Source organism: Salmo salar, chromosome ssa10 (assembly GCF_905237065.1).
Source record: "Salmo salar chromosome ssa10, Ssal_v3.1, whole genome shotgun sequence".
In the NCBI taxonomy this organism is placed as follows: Eukaryota; Metazoa; Chordata; class Actinopteri; order Salmoniformes; family Salmonidae; genus Salmo; species Salmo salar.
Window position 1 is genome coordinate 3,405,277 of NC_059451.1, and position 20,169 is coordinate 3,425,445.

Genomic DNA, 20,169 nt, shown 5'->3' on the forward strand with positions numbered 1-20,169 from the left:
ATGCACTGCAGTACTTAATGCAGCTGGTGGCCACACCAGATACTGACTGTTACTTTTGATTTTGATCCCCCCCTTTGTTCAGGGAGACATTATTCAATTTCTGTTAGTCACATGTCTGTGGAACTTGTTCAGTTTATGTCTCAGTTGTTGAATCTTGTTATGTTCATACAAATATTTACACGTTAAGTTTGCTTAATTAACGCAGTTGACAGTGAGAGGACGTTTCTTTTTTTGCTGAGTTTATTAAATGACTTTGTTGGCGGCTTATGGTAGATATGAACATTCAGTTCTCTGGCATGTACTCTGGTAGACATTCCTGCAGTCAGCATGCTAATTTGACGCTCCCTTAACTTCAGACTTCTGTGGCATTGTGTTGTGTGACAAACTGCACATTTTAGAGTTGCCTTTTGTCCCCAGCACAAGGTGCACCTTTGCAATGATCATGCTGTTTAATCAACCACGTAAAGAAACGCCCCAAATTGCAGGCCATAATCCCACTGCTGGAGCCTACTAGAAAAGCTTAGGCTAACCCACTTTTGCAGCCAAAAATGCACTAAAGCACAAACATTTTTAAAATACTATCATATTTAAAAATGGCTATATAAATCTTAAAACAGGTTGTGTTCATGTGTTCAAGCTCAGGCTCCCCCAGCATGCTGACAAGGCCAGGATCTTCAGGGCAGAATGAACGTCCAGCCTGGTGATGGCTCAGTGTCTGTTCATCCCGGAGTCATGCTGCCTCTGATCCCATCTGGAGTGTCTCTCCCCTCTGGGTAGAGGGCAAGGCACAGCGGGATGGGGCCAATCTGCTCAGGATCAAACAGACGTGGTGTGTGTTCCAAATGGCGCCTTACCCTATGGGTCCTGGTCAAAATCAGTGCACTACATAGGGAATAGGGTGCCATTTGAGACAAACATGGGCCCTGTTGGAATTCCTTCAGTGTATCCTTCCTCCATGCAAGTAATTAGTGATTAGACATTGGACAGGTGATCTCAAGGGCTCCACCACACAGCTTTCACCTGCCCACTCATTCCTAATCAGTGATCTGATCAGGCCTACTTCAAGGAAGGAACTTCAATAGGTCGAAACAGCATCCAACTATGACGAATCAGTGAATGATCATCAATGTTTCGTAAGCCTGTAGATGTAGGTTGAATAAGCCTGGACTCTACGGCTGTCCACATTACTTCTTTACCTTCTTAGCCATTGGAATGCCAGGATTTGTCATTGTGAATTTCTAAAAAGACTTAAACATGTACACATTGTTCTTTGGGACACTTGCTACACCATATTCCATATATACTTAGCTACTCCCTCACCACTCAATAAATAAAATAGTTACTGTTGACACGCAGCCCTGTGGTAGTATCTCCTCCTGCCCAATACCAACTGGACCCCTAGCCCCTTCCCTTAGCTCCTACCCTTAGCACCTTCCCTTAGCCCCTTCCCCTATCCCCTTCCCTTAGCTCCTACCCTTAGCACCTTCCCTTAGCACCTTCCCTTAGCTTCTTCCCCTATCCCCTTCCCTTAGCTCCTACCCTTAGCACCTTCCCTTAGCTTCTTCCCTTAGTGCCTTCCCCTAGCCTCTTACCTTAGCTCCTACCCTTAGCACCTTCCCTTAGCACCTTCCCTTAGTGCCTTCCCCTAGCCTCTTACCTTAGCTCCTACCCTTAGCTCCTTCCCTTAGCACCTTCCCCTATCCCCTTCCCTTAGCTCCTTCCCTTAGGCACTTTCTCACTCACACACTCTGGAATATCAACAGATGTAGTGAGGAATATTAGCTTGGCATACATCCAAGTCCTGACTTTGAATATGAAAGTGATTAATGCCCGAAGCAAGTTTGATATTCACTGTCAACACAGGCCTGTTAAGAGTGACTAAAAGGCTCAGCAAATTTTGCTGTGAAGAGGCAGAGTCATTAGATCATTTGTTTTGGTGCTGTCCATATGGAGCTCGTTTTTTGGGTCACAGCTCCAGGAATGGCTGAATAATTGCAACATTTACCTAGAACTAACGCTGCAGCAATACTGGATGATTTTAAGAAGTAATAGTCAATCTATCAATAATATCATAATTATTTTAGCAAAAATGTTTCTTTAATTTACAATCTGTAGAAACTATGAGAATAGAAATGTTCAGTACTTTTGTGAAGCATCACAGCACAGTTGAAAAATGTATGGCAAATAGAAATCCAAAATGGATGGTGTTAAGAGATAGATGGGAGGGGTTGAATGGAGCTGAAGGGTGGGACTAATAAAAACAAGATAAATAATGTAAAACATACAGGGTCTGTAAAATGTATATAGGTTCAGAACTTTTGTTAAATAGCACAGTTACAAATAGAAATCAAACTGGAGGGACATCAGAAATAGAGGAAGGACTAAAAACAAACAAAATATAACTATTGTAAAATAGATTGTGTCTGTAAAATGTGTATAGTATGTACACTACCATTCAAAAGTTTGGGGTCACATAAATGTCCTTGTTTTTGAAAGAAAAGCACATTTTCTGTCCATTAAAATATAAAATCAAATTGATCAGAAATACAGTGTAGACATTGTTAATGTTGTAAATTACTATTGTAGCTGGAAACGGCTGATTTTTAATGGAATACCTACATAGGCGTACAGAGGCCCATTATCAGCAACCATCACTCCTGTGGTCCAATGGCACGTTGTGTTAGCTAATCCAAGTTTATCATTTTAAAAGGCTAATTGATCATTAGAAAACCCTTTTGCAATTATGTTAGCACAGCTGAAAACTGTTGTTCTGATTAAAGAAGCAATACATAAATAAAGGGCGTTGTACACAGCGTTGTGCGAGATCTTCAGTTTCTTGGCAATTTCTCGCATGGAATAGCCTTCATTTCTCAGAACAAGAATAGACTGACGAGTTTCAGAAGAAAGGTCTCTGTCTCTGGCCATTTTGAGCCTGTAATTGAACCCACAAATACTGATGCTCCAGATACTCAACTAGTCTAAAGAAGACCAGTTTTATTGCTTCTTTAATCAGAACAACAGTTTTCAGCTGTGCTAACATAATTGCAAAATGGTTTTCTAATGATCAATTAGCCTTTTAAAATGATCAATTGGATTAGCTAACAAAACGTGCCATTGGAACACAGGAGTGATGGTTGCTGATAATGGGCCTCTGTGCGCCTATGTAGATATTCCATAAACAATCAGCCGTATCCAGCTACAATAGTCATTTACAACATTAACAATGTCTACACTGTATTTCTGATCAATTTGATGTTATTTTAAATGGACAATTTTTTTTGCTTTTCTTTCAAAAACAAGGACATATCTAAGTGACCCCAAACTTTTGAACGGTAGTGTATATAGATATGTATTTTGGGGGTAAATATATGGGGGATTGTAAATGATGCAGACAATTACATTGATGGAAGCAACAATCTATCCTCAATATGAAAGCTGATCCACACCCTAAAAAAATATTTAAAAAATTATTTTAAAAAAATGGTGACTAAAAAGAGACATACGGTGGATTTCATTTGAAGGTTTAGAAGATGGTTAGAGACAAAATGTTTGACAATCCAGCAGAGGGAATGTGTATCACTCTAGTAGAAATGTTTAACATAATGAGTAGGTCTCTGTTGCCAAATGGCCCAGGGCTGAGGGATGGCCAGGAGAACTAAGGGAGGGAGGGGTTTGATCATGGGGCAGATTGTGGGTATTAGATGAGGCCATCAGAGTCCAGTGGATTACTGTAAGCCTATCCACCAGCAACCTCCACTAGCCTCGGTGTCCTGCTCAGTACATCATATCACTCTGCTCACACCAGTCCAGTCCAGGAGGAAGATGGGGGTCAGTACTCGCTGTGTTGCTCTGCTAGTCCTGCTGCTGTTAGCTCAAGGTAAGATTAATCTCCCTAACCCAGGTACCCTGTCAGCACTGTCTCTAACCCCCCTAACCCATATGTCCAGTTACCCAAATCAGCATGATTTTCCTGTGTTTTATAAATATTTCCACACTGAGGTTGGAATGATACTTAGACATTTAGAAAATGATTATAATGCCCTTTTAGTGTAAGAGCTGTTTTAAAAATGCAGCCTGCAATTTCAGCTTGTTTTGGTGGGATGGAGTTTTAGCTTGCCTGGTGACATCACCTGGCGGTAAATTAGTGAACAGACCAATAAGAAAGAGTGTTCCAAACCGCTCTGCCGATAACAGCTAGGTTTCAGGTTTCCTCTCCCCACTCCGACCCCTCCCAGAAAGTCCTAGCAAAAGTCTTGCTTGAGAAATTGCTGTTTGCTCAGAAGCAATTTTGTTTATTTTTGACCATTTTAATTGAAAACAATCAATTAAAATAAGATATATAATTGTTACCCCAAAATTATTTTATATTGAGATCAAAACTGCTGCATTGGACCTTAACCATGACCCAGTTTACTGAACCAGCGGTTTACTAACCATGACCCATGACCCAGTTTACTGAACCAGCGGTTTACTAACCATGACCCATGATCCAGTTTACTGAACCAGCGGTTTACTAACCATGACCCATGACCCAGTTTACTGAACCAGCGGTTTACTAACCATGACCCAGTTTACTGAACCAGCGGTTTACTAACCATGACCCAGTTTACTGAACCAGCGGTTTACTAACCATGACCCAGTTTACTGAACCAGCAGTTTACTAACCATGACCCATGACCCAGTTTACTGAACCAGCAGTTTACTAACCATGACCCATGACCCAGTTTACTGAACCAGCGGTTTACTAACCATGACCCAGTTTACTGAACCAGCGGTTTACTAACCATGACCCATGACCCAGTTTACTGAACCAGCAGTTTACTAATCATGACCCAGTTTACTGAACCAGCGGTTTACTAACCATGATCTGACAGCCCTGAGATGATCTGCAATAGACATCGCTAAACTCTGTTGGTCTCTGCTTGACTTCCTGCTGTCCGGTTGTTAGACTGGGTAATGCCTTAGACTGGGTAATGCCTTAGAATGGGTTAGACTGGGTAATGTCTTAGACTGGGTAATGCCTTCGAATGGGTTAGACTAGGTGCTGTCCTAGACTGGGTTAGACTGGGTCATGTTTTAGACTGGGTTAGACTGGGTAATATTTTAGACTGGGTTAGACTGGGTAATGTCTTAGACTGTCTTAGACTGGGTGCTGTCTTAGACTGTCTTAGACTGGGTGCTGTCTTAGACTGTCTTAGACTGGGTTTGACTGGGTGCTGTCTTAGACTGGGTTAGACTGGGTGCTGTCTTAGACTGGGTTAGACTGGGTTAGACTGGGTAATGTCTTAGACTGGGTGAGACTGGGTGATGTCTTAGACTGGGTGCTGTCTTAGACTGGGTTAGACTGGGTGCTGTCTTAGACTGGGTTTGACTGGGTAATGTCTTAGACTGGGTTTGACTGGGTAATGTCTTAGACTGGTTAGACTGGGTGATGTCTTAGACTGGGTTAGACTAGGTAATGTCTTAGACTGGTTAGACTAGGTAATGTCTTAGACTGGTTAGACTGGGTGATGTCTTAGACTGGGTTAGACGAGGTAATGTCTTAGACTGGGTTAGACTAGGTAATGTCTTAGACTGGGTTAGACTGGGTGATGTCTTAGACTGGTTTAGACTAGGTAATGTCTTAGACTGGGTGATGTCTTAGACTGGGTCTAGGTATGTCTTAGACTGGGTTAGACTAGGTAATGTCTTAGACTGGTTAGACTAGGTAATGTCTTAGACTGGGTAATGTCTTAGACTGGGTAATGTCTTAGACTGGGTAATGTATTGAACTGGGTGATGTCTTGAACTGGGTGATGTCTTGGACTGGGTGATGTCTTGGACTGGGTGATGTCTTGGACTGGGTGATGTCTTGGACTGGTTAGACTGGGTAATGTCTTAGACTGGTTTGACTGGGTAATGTCTTAGACTGGGTGATGTCTTAGACTGGGTGATGTCTTAGACTGGGTGATGTCTTAGACTGGGTGATGTCTTGAACTGGGTAATGTCTTGGACTGGTTTAGACTGGATAATGTCTTAGACTGGGCTAGAGAGGGCAATGTCTTAGACTGGGTAATGTCAGACTGGGTTACACTGGGTAGTGTCAGACTGAGTAATGTCAGAGTGGGTTAGACTGGGTTAGACTGGATAATATCAGAGTGGGTTAGACTGGGTAATGTCAGACTGGGTTAAACTGGTTTAGACTGGGTAAAGTCAGACTGGGTTAAACTGGTTTAGAGTGGGTAATGTCAGAGTGGGTTAGACTGGGTAATGTCAGACTGGGTTAAACTGGTTTAGAGTGGGGAATGTCAGACTGGGTTAAACTGGGTTAGACTGGGTAATGTCAGACTGGGTTAAACTGGGTTAGACTGGGTAATGTCGGAGTGGGTTAGACTGGGTTAAGTCAGACTGGATTTAACTGGGTTAGACTGGGTAATGTCAGAGTGGGTTAGACTGTGTAATGTCAGACTGGGTTAAACTGGGTTAGACTGGGTAATGTCAGAGTGGGTTAGACTGGGTAATGTCAGAGAGTTAAACTGGTTTAGACTGGGTAATGTCAGAGTGGGTTAGACTGGGTAATGTCAGAGTGGGTTAGACTGGATAATGTCAGAGTGGGTTAGACTGGGTTAGACTGGGTTATGGAAGAACTGGGTTAAACTGGGTTAGACTGGGTAAAGTCAGACTGTATTAGACTGGGTAAAGTCAGACTGGATTTAACTGGGTTAGACTGGGTAATATCAGAGTGGGTTAGACTGGGTAATGTCAGACTGGGTTAAACTGGGTTAGACTGGGTAATGTCAGAGTGGGTTAGACTGGGTAATGTCAGAGTGGGTTAGACTGGGTAATGTCAGAGTGGGTTAGACTGGGTAATATCAGAGTGGGTTAGACTGGGTAATGTCAGAGTGGGTTACACTGGGTTACACTGGGTTATGGAAGAACTGGGTTAAACTGGGTTAGACTGGGTAATGTCAGAGTGAGTTAAACTGGGTTAGACTGGGTAATGTCAGAGTGGGTTAGACTGGGTAATGTCAGAGTGGGTTAAACTGGGTAATGTCAGACTGGGTAAAACTGGGTAATGTCAGACTGGGTAAAACTGGGTAATGTCAGACTGGGTTAAACTGGGTAATGTCAGACTGGGTTAGACTGGGTAATGTCAGAGTGCATTAGACTAAGTAAAGTCAGACTGGGTTAAACTGGGTTAGATTGGGTAAAGTCAGACTGGGTTAAACTGGGTTAGACTGGGTAATGTCAGACTGCATTAGACTGGGTAAAGTCAGACTGGGTTGGACTGGGTTAGACTGGGTAAAGTCAGACTGGGTTAAACTGGAATAGACTGGGTAAAGTCAGACTGGGTTGGACTGGGTTAGACTGGGTAAAGTCAGACTGGGTTAAACTGGGTTGGACTGGGTTATGGAAGAACTGGACAGTAGTTTAGCAGTTAAATGTCTTAAAGGGATTCATACTAGATCTCTGAAATGCATCTCTGAGTACCTAATGAGTCGAGTCTGTACTAGTTGACTGGACCTTTAAACTCAGCTCATGGTCAGGTCATCGGTGGAATAATGTTAAATAAGCTCAGTCAGTCAAGAATGTTTGTAATTTACCTGACATTTTTTGTATTGTGTAAAATGACTCATATTAAAAATAGAGTTTCAGTTTTGCTGCTGGATTGTGAAGATTCTGGCTTACATAGCCTATATTAGGGATATCAGACCGTACGTTGGGGGTATCGGACCGGACGTTGGGGGTATCGGACCGGACGTTGGGGGTATCGGACCGGACGTTGGGGGTATCGGACCGGACGTTGGGGGTATCGGACCGGACGTTGGGGATATCAGACCGTAAATTTGGGATATCAGACCGGACGTTGGGGATATCAGACCGTATGTTGGGGATATTTGTTAGAGATTAGTTTGCTGCACCCATCCCAAATGCTGTGGTTTTATTCACGTTTTTCAGAGTGCTCTCAAAACCAATGTAGTTTATTTTGTCTCTATATTTCTGTATTTTTCTCACTGTATTTCCCTCCTCCTGTCTGTCTGTCTTTTTTCTCTTTCTTTCTCTGCTGCCTGTCTGTCGGTGCTGCAGTCCTAAGCGGTGTTCACTCTCAGGAGGTAGGTACTCTAATACATTGAAATGGGATTGGGCTGGTTAGAACTCTAGTTACTATAGTAGAGCAAAATGGGATTGGGCTGGTTAGAACTCTAGTTACCATAGTAGAGCAAAATGGGATTGGGCTGGTTAGAACTCTCGTTACTCTAGTACATTGAGATGGGATTGGGCTGGTTAGAACTCTAGTACAGTGAGATGGGATTGGGCGGGTTAGAACTCTAGTTACTATAGTAGAGTGAGATGTGATTGGGCTGGTTAGAACTCTAGTTACTGTAGTACAGTGAGATGGGATTGGGCTGGTTAGAACTGTAGTTATTTTAGTATAGTGAGATGGGATTGGGCTGGTTAGAACTCTAGTTACCATAGTAGAGCAAAATGGGATTGAGCTGGTTAGAACTCTCGTTACTCTAGTACATTGAGATGGGATTGGGCTGGTTAGAACTCTAGTACATTGAGATGGGATTGGGCTGGTTAGAACTCGAGTTACTCTAGTCATTTGAGATGGGATTGTGCTTGTTAGATCTCTAGTTACTTTAATACATTGAGATTGGGCTGGTTAGAACTCGAGTTGCTCAAGTACATTGAGATGGGATTGGGCTGGTTAGAATCTAGTTTCTCTAGTATGTTGCTATGGGATTGGGCTGGTTAGAATCTAGTTACTCTAGTACATTGAGATGGATTGGGCTGGTTAAAACTCTAGTTACTTTCGTACATTGACATGGGATTGGGCTGGTCAGAATCTACCTAATCTAATACATTGAGATGGGATTGGGCTGGTTCGAATCGAGATGCTCCAGTACATTGAGATGGGATTGGGATGGTTGGAACTCTAGTTACTTTAGTACAGTGAGATTGGGCTGGTTAGATTCTAGTTACTCTAGTCCATTGAGATGTGATTGGGTTTGTTAGATCTCTAGTTACTTTAATACATTGAGATTGGATTGGGCTGGTTAGAACTCAAGTTACTCAAGTACATTAAGATGGGATGGGGCTGGATTAAACTGTAGTTACTCTAGAACATTGAGATTAGATTGGGCTGGGTAGAACTCTAGTTGTTTTCGTACATTGAAATGGGATTGGGGTGGTTGGAATCTACTTACTCTAGTACAGTGAGATGGGATTGGGCTGGTTAGAACTCTATTTATTTTAGTTCAGTGAGATGGGATTGGGCTGTTTAGAATCTAGTTACTCTAATAAATTGAGATGGGATTGGGCTGGTTATAACTCTAGTTACTATAGTACATTGAGATGGGATTGTTCTGGTTAGAACTCTAGTTACTCTAGCACATTGAGATGGGATTGGGCTGGATTTTGAGATGGGATTGGGCTGGATAAAACTCTAGTTGCTATAGAACATTAAAATGGGATTACGCTAATTTGAACTCTAGTTACTCTGGTACAGTGAGATGAGATTGGGCTGGTCAGAATTTAGCTAATCTAATACATTGAGATGGGATTGGGCTGGTTAGATCTCTAGTTACTTTAATACTTTGAGATTGGATTGGGCTGGTTAGAACTCTCGAGTTACTCTAGTACATTCAGATGGGATTGGGCTGGTTAGAACTCTAGTTGTTTTCGTACATTGAAATGGGATTGGGGTGGTTGGAATCTAGTTACTCAAATACATTGAGATGGGATTGGGCTGGTTAGAACTCTAGTATATTGAGATGGGATTGGGCTGGTTAGAACTCTAGTTCATTGACATTGGATTGGGCTGGTTAGAACTCTACTTACTCTAACAAATTGAGATGGGATTGGGCTGGTTAGATAATAGTTATTACAGTGAGGGAAAAAAGTATTTGATCCCCTGCTGATTTTGTATGTTTGCCCACTGACAAATAAATGATCAGTCTATAATTTTAATGGTAGGTTTATTTGAACAGTGAGAGACAGAATAACAACAAAAAAATCCAGAAAAACGCGTTTCAAAAATGTTATAAATTGATTTGCATTTTAATGAGGGAAATAAGTATTTGACCCCCTCTCAATCAGAAAGATTTCTGGCTCCCAGGTGTCTTTTATACAGGTAACGAGCTGAGATTAGGAGCACACTCTTAAAGGGAGTGCTCCTAATCTCAGTTTGTTACCTGTATAAAAGACACCTGTCCACAGAAGCAATCAATCTATCAATCAGATTCCAAACTCTCCACCATGGCCAAGACCAAAGAGCTCTCCAAGGATGTCAGGGACAAGATTGTAGACCTACACAAGGCTGGAATGGGCTACAAGACCATCACCAAACAGTTGGTGCGATTATTCGCAAATGGAAGAAACACAAAAGAACTGTCAATCTCCCTCGGCCTGGGGCTCCATGCAAGATCTCACCTCGTGGAGTTGCAATGATCATGAGAACGGTGAGGAATCAGCCCAGAACTACACGGGAGGATCTTGTCAATGATCTCAAGGCAGGTGGGACCATAGTCACCAAGAAAACAATTGGCAACACACTACGCCGTGAAGGACTGAAATCTTGCAAGCGCCCGCAAGGTCCCACTGCTCAAGAAAGCACATATACATGCCCGTCTTAAGTTTGCCAATGAACATCTTAATGATTCAGAGGACAACTGGGTGAAAGTGTTGTGGTCAGATGAGACCAAAATGGAGCTCTTTGTCATCAACTCAACTCTCTGTGTTTGGAGGAGGAGGAATGCTGCCTATGACCCCAAGAACACCATCCCCACCGTCAAACATGGAGGTGGAAACATTATGCTTTGGGGGTGTTTTTCTGCTAAGGGGACATGACAACTTCACCGCATCAAAGGGACGATGGACGGGGCCATGTACCATCAAATCTTGGGTGAGAACCTCCTTCCCTCAGCCAGGGCATTGAAAATGGGTCGTGGATGCGTATTCCAGCATGACAATGAACCAAAACAGACGGGCAAGGCAACAAAGGAGTGGCTCAAGAAGAAGCACATTAAGGTCCTGGAGTGGCCTAGCCAGTCTCCAGACCTTAATTCCATAGAAAATCTGTGGAGGGAGCTGAAGGTTTGAGATGCCAAACGTCAGCCTCGAAACCTTAATGACTTGGAGAAGATCTGCGAAGAGGAGTGGGACAAAATCCCTCCTGGGATGTGTGCAAACCTGGTGGCCAACTACAAGAAACGTCTGACCTCTGTGATTGCCAACAAGGGTTTTGCCACCAAGTACTAAGTCATGTTTTGCAGAGGGGTCAAATACTTATTTCCCTCATTAAAATGCAAATCAATTTATAACATTTTTGAAACGCGTTTTTCTGGATTTTTTGTTGTTGTTATTCTGTCTCTCACTGTTCAAATAAAACTACCATTAAAATTATAGACTGATCATTTCTTTGTCAGTAGGCAAACGTACAAAATCAGCAGGGGATCAAATACTTTTTCCCCTCACTGTAGGTACTCTAGTACATTTAGATGGGATTGGGCTGGTTAGATCTCCAGTTACTTTATTACATTGAGATTGGGATGGTTAGATCTCTACTTACTTTAGTACAGTGAGATGGGATTGGGATGGTTAGAACTCAAGTTACTCATGTACATTGAGATGGAATTGGTCTGGTTAGAACTCTAGTTACTGTAGTACAGTGAGATGGGATATGGATGGTTAGAACACATGTTACTTTATTACAGTGAGGTTGGATTGGGCTGGTCAGAACTCTAGTTACACTAATACATTGAGATGGGATTGGCTGGTTATTGAGATGGGATTGGGCTGGTTACAACTCTAGATACTCTAGTCCATTGAGGTATGATTGAGATGTTTAGATATATTTTACTCTAGTACAGCAAGATGGGATTGGGCTGGTTAGAACTATAGTTTCTCTAGTACATAGATATGTGATTGGGCTGGTTGAACTCTATTTTTTTATTACAGGGAGATGGGATTGGTCTGGTCAGAACTCTAGTCACTCTAGTACATTGAGATGGGATTTGGCTGGTTAGAACTCTAGTTACTTTCGTACAGTGAAATGGGATTGGACTGGTTAGAATCTAGTTACTCTAGTACATTGAGATGGGATTGGGCTGGTAAGAATTAATTTAGTCTAGTACAGCAAAATGGGATTGGGCTGGTTAGAACTCTAGTTACTTTAGTACAGTGAGATGGGATTGGGGTGGTTAGAATCTAGTTACACTAGTACATTATAATGGGATTGGGCTGGTTAGAATCTAGTTACACTAACACATTGAGATGGGATTGGGCTGGTTAGAGCTCGAGTTACTCTAGTACATTAAAATGGGATTGGGCTGTTAAAACTGTAGTACATTGAGCTAGTATTGTGATGGTTAGAACTGTAGTTACTTTAGTACAATGAGATTGGGCTGGTCAGAACTCTAGTTACACTAACACATTGAGATGGGATTGGGCTGGTCAGAACTCTAGTTACACTAACACATTGAGATGGGATTGGGCTGGTCAGAACTCTAGTTACACTAACACATTGAGATGGGATTGGGCTGGTCAGAACTCTAGTTACACTAACACATTGAGATGGGATTGGGCTGGTCAGAACTGTAGTTACACTAACACATTGAGATGGGATTGGGCTGGTCAGAACTCTAGTTACACTAACACATGGAGATGGGATTGGGCTGGTTGGAACTCTAGTTACACTAACACATTGAGATGGGATTATGCTGGTCAGAACTCTAGTTACACTAACACATGGAGATGGGATTGGGCTGGTCAGAACTCTAGTTACACTAACACATGGAGATGGGATTGGGCTGGTCAGAACTCTAGTTACACTAACACATTGAGATGGGATTGGGCTGGTCAGAACTCTAGCTACACTAACACATGGAGATGGGATTGGGCTGGTTGGAACTCTAGTTACTCTAGTATATTGAGTTTGGATTGGCTGGATTTAGAGATGGGATTTGGCTGGTTAACACTAGTTACTCTAGTACATTGAGATATCATTGGGCTGGTTATAACTATTTTACTCTAGTACATTGAGATGGGATTGGGCTGGTTAGAACTCTAGTTACTCTAGTACAGTGAGATGGGATTGGGCTGGTTAGAACTCTAGTACATTAAGATGAGATTGGGCTGGTTAGAACTGTAGGTTCTCTATTAAAGTGAGATTGGATTGGGCTGGTTAGAACTCTAATTACCCTACTACATTGAGATTGGATTGGACTGGTTAGAACTCTAGTTACTCCAGTATATTGAGATGGGATTGGCTGGGTATTGAGATGGGAATGGGCTGGTTATTGAGATGGGAATGGGCTGGTTTACACTAGTTACTCTATAGCATTGAGATGGAATTGGGATGGTTAGAACTAATTTAGTCTAGTACAGCAAGATGGGACTGGGCTGGTTAGAACTATAGTTTCTCTAGTACAGTGAGATGGGATTGGGCTGGTTAGAACTCTAGGTACTCTTGTACATGGAGATGGGATTGGGCTGGTTAGAACTCTAGGTACTCTTGTACATGGAGATGGGATTGGGCTGGTTAGAACTCTAGGTACTCTTGTACATGGAGATGGGATTGGGCTGGTTAGAACTCTAGGTACTCTTCTACATGGAGATGGGATTGGGCTGGTTAGAACTCTAGGTACTCTTGTACATGGAGATTGGATTGGGCTGATTAGAACTCTTGTTGCTCTAGAACAGTGAGATGGGATCTGGCTGGTTTGAACTATAGTAGGGTAAACTAGGATTGTAACCATTTCTGGACCTGTATTCCAGGAGGAAGAGGAGGTCCAGGAGGAGCAGCAGGAGGAGGAGGTGCAACCAGAAGAGGAGGTGCAGGAGGAGGAGCAGCAGCAGGAGGAAGATGTCCTAGAGACATGGACTGGGACAGGGAAAGCCTGCACATGTGACTGTGAAGGGGGGGATTCTGCAACAGGTACCCCCACTATGGCATCACCTGTCCTGGCCACATCGCCTCCTCAGAGCCGCCCACTAGACTGCATGCCAGGTGAGGATAGGATTCTGCCCAGGTCACCTGACCTTGCGGTGGTGAACGACTGTATCTGTGGTCACCTACTGTACCCGTGGTCACCTAGCTATAGTCACCTACTGTACCCGTGGTCACCTAGCTATAGTCACCTACTGTACCTGTGGTCACCTAGCTATAGTCACCTACTGTACCTGTGGTCACCTAGCTATAGTCACCTACTGTACCTGTGGTCACCTACTGTACCTGTGGTCACCTAGCTATAGTCACCTACTGTACCTGTGGTCACCTAGCTATAGTCTCCTACTGTACCTGTGGTCACCTAGCTATAGTCACCTACTGTACCTGTGGTCACCTAGCTATAGTCACCTACTGTACCTGTGGTCACCTACTGTACCTGTGGTCACCTAGCTATAGTCACCTACTGTACCTGTGGTCACCTAGCTATAGTCACCTACTGTACCTGTGGTCACCTAGCTATAGTCACCTACTGTACCTGTGGTCACCTACTGTACCTGTGGTCACCTAGCTATAGTTTCCTACTGTACCTGTGGTCACCTAGCTATAGTTTCCTACTGTACCTGTGGTCACCTAGCTATAGTCACCTACTGTACCTGTGGTCACCTAGCTATAGTCACCTACTGTACCTGTGGTCACCTAGCTATAGTCTCCTACTGTACCTGTGGTCACCTAGCTATAGTCTCCTACTGTACCTGTGGTCTCCTAGCTATAGTCTCCTACTGTACCTGTAGTCACCTACTGTACCTGTGGTCACCTAGCTATAGTCACCTACTGTACCTGTGGTCACCTAGCTATAGTCACCTACTGTACCTGTGGTCACCTAGCAATAGTCACCTACTGTACCTGTGGTCACCTAGCTATAGTCACCTACTGTACCTGTGGTCACCTAGCTATAGTCACCTACTGTACTTGTGGTCACCTAACTGTAGTCTTCTACTGTACCTGTGGTCACCTACTGTACCTGTGGTCACCTAGCTATAGTCACCTACTGTACCTGTGGTCACCTAGCTATAGTCACCTACTGTACTTGTGGTCACCTAACTGTAGTCTCCTACTGTACCTGTGGTTACCTACTGTACCTGTGGTCACCTAGCTATAGTCACCTACTCTACCTGTGATCACCTAGCTATAGTCACCTACTGTACTTGTGGTCACCTAGCTATAGTCACCTACTGTACTTGTGGTCACCTAGCTATAGTCACCTACTGTACCTGTGGTCACCTAACTGTAGTCTCCTACTGTACCTGTGGTCACCTACTGTACCTGTGGTCACCTAGCTATAGTCACCTACTGTACCTGTGTTCACCTAGCTATAGTCTCCTACTGTACCTGTGGTCACCTACTGTACCTGTGGTCACCTAGCTATAGTCACCTACTGTACCTGTGGTCACCTAGCTATAGTCTCCTACTGTACCTGTGTTCACCTAACTATAGTCTTCTACTGTACCTGTGGTCACCTAACTGTAGTCTCCTACTGTACCTGTGGTCACCTACTGTACCTGTGGTCACCTAGCTATAGTCACCTACTGTACCTGTGGTCACCTAGCTATAGTCTCCTACTGTACCTGTGCTCACCTACTGTACCTGTGGTCACCTAGCTATAGTCACCTACTGTACCTGTGGTCACCTAGCAATAGTCTCCTACTGTACCTGTGGTCACCTAACTATAGTCTCCTACTGTGCCTGTGGTCACTTAACAGTAGTCTCCTACTGTACCTGTGGTCACCTACTGTACCTGTAGTCACCTAGCTATAGTCACCTACTGTACCTGTGGTCACCTAGCTAGTCACCTACTGTACCTCTGGTCACCTACTGTACCTGTGGTCACCTAGCTATAGTCACCTACTGTACCTGTGGTCACCTAGCTATAGTCACCTACTGTACCTGTGGTCACCTACTGTACCTGTGGTCACCTAGCTATAGTCACCTACTGTACCTGTGGTCACCTACTGTACCTGTGGTCAACTAACTATAGTCACCTACTGTACCTGTGGTCACCTACTGTACCTGTGGTCACCTAGCTATAGTCACCTACTGTACCTGTGGTCACCTAGCTATAGTCACCTACTGTACCTGTGGTCACCTAGCTATAGTCACCTACTGTACCTGTGGTCACCTACTGTACCTATGGTCACCTAGCTATAGTCACCTACTGTACCTGTGGTCACCTAACTATAGTCACCTACTGTACCTGTGGTCACCTACTGTACCTGTGGTCACCTAGCTATAGTCACCTACTGTACCTGTGGTCACCTACTGTACCTGTGGTCACCTAGCTATAGTCACCTACTGTACCTGTGGTCTCCTAACTATAGTCACCTACTGTATCTGTGGTCACCTACTGTACCTGTGGTAACCTAGCTATAGTCCCCTACTGTACCTGTGGTCACCTACTGTACCTGTGGTCACCTAGCTATAGTCACCTACTGTACCTGTGGTCACCTAGCTATAGTCACTTACTGTACCTGTGGTCACCTAGCTGTGGTCACCTACTGTACCTGTGGTTACCTAGCTATAGTCACCTACTCTACCTGTGGTCAACTAGCTATAGTCTCCTACTGTACCTGTGGTCACCTAACTGTACCTGTGGTCACCTAGCTATAGTCACCTACTGTACCTGTGGTCACCTAGCTATAGTCACCTACTGTACCTGTGGTCACCTAGCTATAGTCACCTACTGTACCTGTGGTCACCTACTGTACCTGTGGTCACCTAGCTATAGTTACCTACTGTACCTGTGGTCACCTAGCTATAGTCACCTACTGTACCTGTGGTCACCTACTGTACCTGTGGTCACCTAGCTATAGTCACCTACTGTACCTGTGGTCACCTAGCTATAGTCTCCTACTGTACCTGTGTTATCCTAACTGTAGTCTCCTACTGTACCTGTGTTCACCTACTGTACCTGTGGTCTCCTAGCTATAGTCACCTACTGTACCTGTGGTCTCCTAGCTATAGTCACCTACTGTACCTGTGGTCACCTAGCTATAGTCACCTACTGTACCTGTGGTCACCTAGCTATAGTCACCTACTGTACATGTGGTCACCTAGCTATAGTCACCTACTGTACCTGTGGTCTCCTACTGTACCTGTGGTCACCTACTGTACTTGTGGTCACCTAGCTATAGTCACCTACTGTACTTGTGGTCACCTAGCTATAGTCACCTACTGTACCTGTGGTCACCTAACTGTAGTCTCCTACTGTACCTGTGGTCACCTACTGTACCTGTGGTCACCTAGCTATAGTCACCTACTGTACCTGTGGTCACCTAGCAATAGTCACCTACTGTACCTGTGGTCACCTAGCTATAGTCACCTACTGTACCTGTGGTCACCTACTGTACCTGTGGTCACCTAGCTATAGTCACCTACTGTACCTGTGGTAACCTACTGTACTTGTGGTCACCTAGCTATAGCCACCTACTGTACCTGTGGTCACCTACTTTTCCTGTGGTCACCTACTGTACCTGTGGTCACCTAGCTATAGTCACCTACTGTACCTGTGGTCACCTAGCTATAGTCACCTACTGTACCTGTGGTCACCTGCTGTACCTGTGTTCACCTAACTATAGTCACCTACTGTACCTGTGGTCACCTAGCTATAGTCACCTACTGTACCTGTGGTCACCTAGCTATAGTCACCTACTGTACCTGTGGTCACCTAGCTATAGTCACCTACTGTACCTGTGGTCACCTAGCTATAGTCACCTACTGTACCTGTGGTCACCAAGCTATAGTCACCTACTGTACCTGTGGTCACCTAGCTATAGTCACCTACTGTACCTGTGGTCACCTGCTGTACCTGTGTTCACCTAACTATAGTCACCTACTGTACCTGTGGTCATCTAACTATAGTCTCCTACTGTACCTGTGGTCACCTAGCTATAGTCACCTACTGTACCTGTGGTCACCTAGCTATAGTCACCTACTGTACCTGTGGTCACCTAGCTATAGTCACCTACTGTACCTGTGGTCACCTAGCTATAGTCACCTACTGTACCTGTGGTCACCTAGCTATAGTCACCTACTGTACCTGTGGTCACCAAGCTATAGTCACCTACTGTACCTGTGGTCACCTAGCTATAGTCACCTACTGTACCTGTGGTCACCTAGCTATAGTCACCTACTGTACCTGTGGTCACCAAGCTATAGTCACCTACTGTACCTGTGGTCACCTAACTGTAGTCTCCTACTGTACCTGTGGTCACCTACTGTACCTGTGGTCACCTAGCTAATGTCACCGACTGTACCTGTGGTCACCTAGCAATAGTCACCTACTGTACCTGTGGTCACCTAGCTATAGTCACCTACTGTACCTGTGGTCACCTACTGTACCTGTGGTCACCTAGCTATAGTCACCTACTGTACCTGTGGTCACCTACTGTACCTGTGGTCACCTAGCTATAGTCTCCTACTGTACCTGTGGTAACCTACTGTACCTGTGGTCACCTAGCTATAGTCACCTACTGTACCTGTGGTCACCTGCTGTACCTGTGTTCACCTAACTATAGTTACCTACTGTACCTGTGGTCACCTAGCTATAGTCACCTACTGTACCTGTGGTCACCAAGCTATAGTCACCTACTGTACCTGTGGTCACCTAGCTATAGTCACCTACTGTACCTGTGGTCACCTGCTGTACCTGTGTTCACCTAACTATAGTCACCTACTGTACCTGTGGTCATCTAACTATAGTCTCCTACTGTACCTGTGGTCACCTAGCTATAGTCACCTACTGTACCTGTGGTCACCTAGCTATAGTCACCTACTGTACCTGTGGTCACCTAGCTATAGTCACCTACTGTACTTGTGGTCACCTAGCTATAGTCACCTACTGTACCTGTGGTCACCTAGCTATAGTCACCTACTGTACCTGTGGTCACCAAGCTATAGTCACCTACTGTACCTGTGGTCACCTAGCTATAGTCACCTACTGTACCTGTGGTCACCTAGCTATAGTCACCTACTGTACCTGTGGTCACCAAGCTATAGTCACCTACTGTACCTGTGGTCACCTAGCTATAGTCACCTACTGTACCTGTGGTCACCTGCTGTACCTGTGTTCACCTAACTATAGTCACCTACTGTACCTGTGGTCACCTACTGTACCTGTGGTCACCTAGCTATAGTCTCCTACTGTACCTGTGGTCACCTACTGTACCTGTGGTCACCTAGCTATAGCCACCTACTGTACCTGTGGTCACCTACTGTACCTGTGGTCACCTAGCTATAGTCACCTACTGTACCTGTGGTCACCAAGCTATAGTCACCTACTGTACCTGTGGTCACCTGCTGTACCTGTGTTCACCTAACTATAGTCACCTACTGTACCTGTGGTCACCTAGCTATAGTCACCTACTGTACCTGTGGTCACCTAGCTATAGTCACCTACTGTACCTGTGGTCACCTAGCTATAGTCACCTACTGTACCTGTGGTCACCTAGCTATAGTCACCTACTGTACCTGTGGTCACCAAGCTATAGTCACCTACTGTACCTGTGGTCACCTAGCTATAGTCACCTACTGTACCTGTGGTCACCTGCTGTACCTGTGTTCACCTAACTATAGTCACCTACTGTACCTGTGGTCATCTAACTATAGTCTCCTACTGTACCTGTGGTCACCTAGCTATAGTCACCTACTGTACCTGTGGTCACCTAGCTATAGTCACCTACTGTACCTGTGGTCACCTAGCTATAGTCACCTACTGTACCTGTGGTCACCTAGCTATAGTCACTTACTGTACCTGTGGTCACCTAGCTATAGTCACCTACTGTACCTGTGGTCACCAAGCTATAGTCACCTACTGTACCTGTGGTCACCTAGCTATAGTCACCTACTGTACCTGTGGTCACCTAGCTATAGTCACCTACTGTACCTGTGGTCACCAAGCTATAGTCACCTACTGTACCTGTGGTCACCTAGCTATAGACACCTACTGTATCTGTGGTCACCTAGCTATAGTCACCTACTTTACTTGTGGTCACCTAGCTATAGTCACCTACTGTACCTGTGGTCACCTAGCTATAGCCACCTACTGTACCTGTGGTCACCTACTGTACCGGTGGTCACCTAGCTATAGTCACCTACTGTACCTGTGGTCACCTAGCTATAGTCACCTACTGTACCTGTGGTCACCTAGCTATAGTCACCTACTGTACCTGTGGTCACCTAGC

General features: G+C 44.4%; 1 protein-coding gene across 1 annotated transcript in view; it reads left to right on the forward strand.

Annotated features, from left to right (window-relative positions):
- The first annotated feature begins 3,735 nt into the window (after nucleotides 1-3,735).
- LOC106613422 (retinoschisin) overlaps nucleotides 3,736-20,169 on the forward strand; it is a 120,428-nt gene continuing 103,994 nt past the window's right edge. Inside the window, exons 1-3 of the mRNA XM_014215611.2 lie at nucleotides 3,736-3,877; nucleotides 8,068-8,093; nucleotides 13,762-13,993. Of these exons, the coding sequence (XP_014071086.2) occupies nucleotides 3,823-3,877; nucleotides 8,068-8,093; nucleotides 13,762-13,993 (313 nt within the window). The 5' untranslated portion in view covers nucleotides 3,736-3,822. The remainder of the gene's footprint in view (nucleotides 3,878-8,067; nucleotides 8,094-13,761; nucleotides 13,994-20,169) is intronic.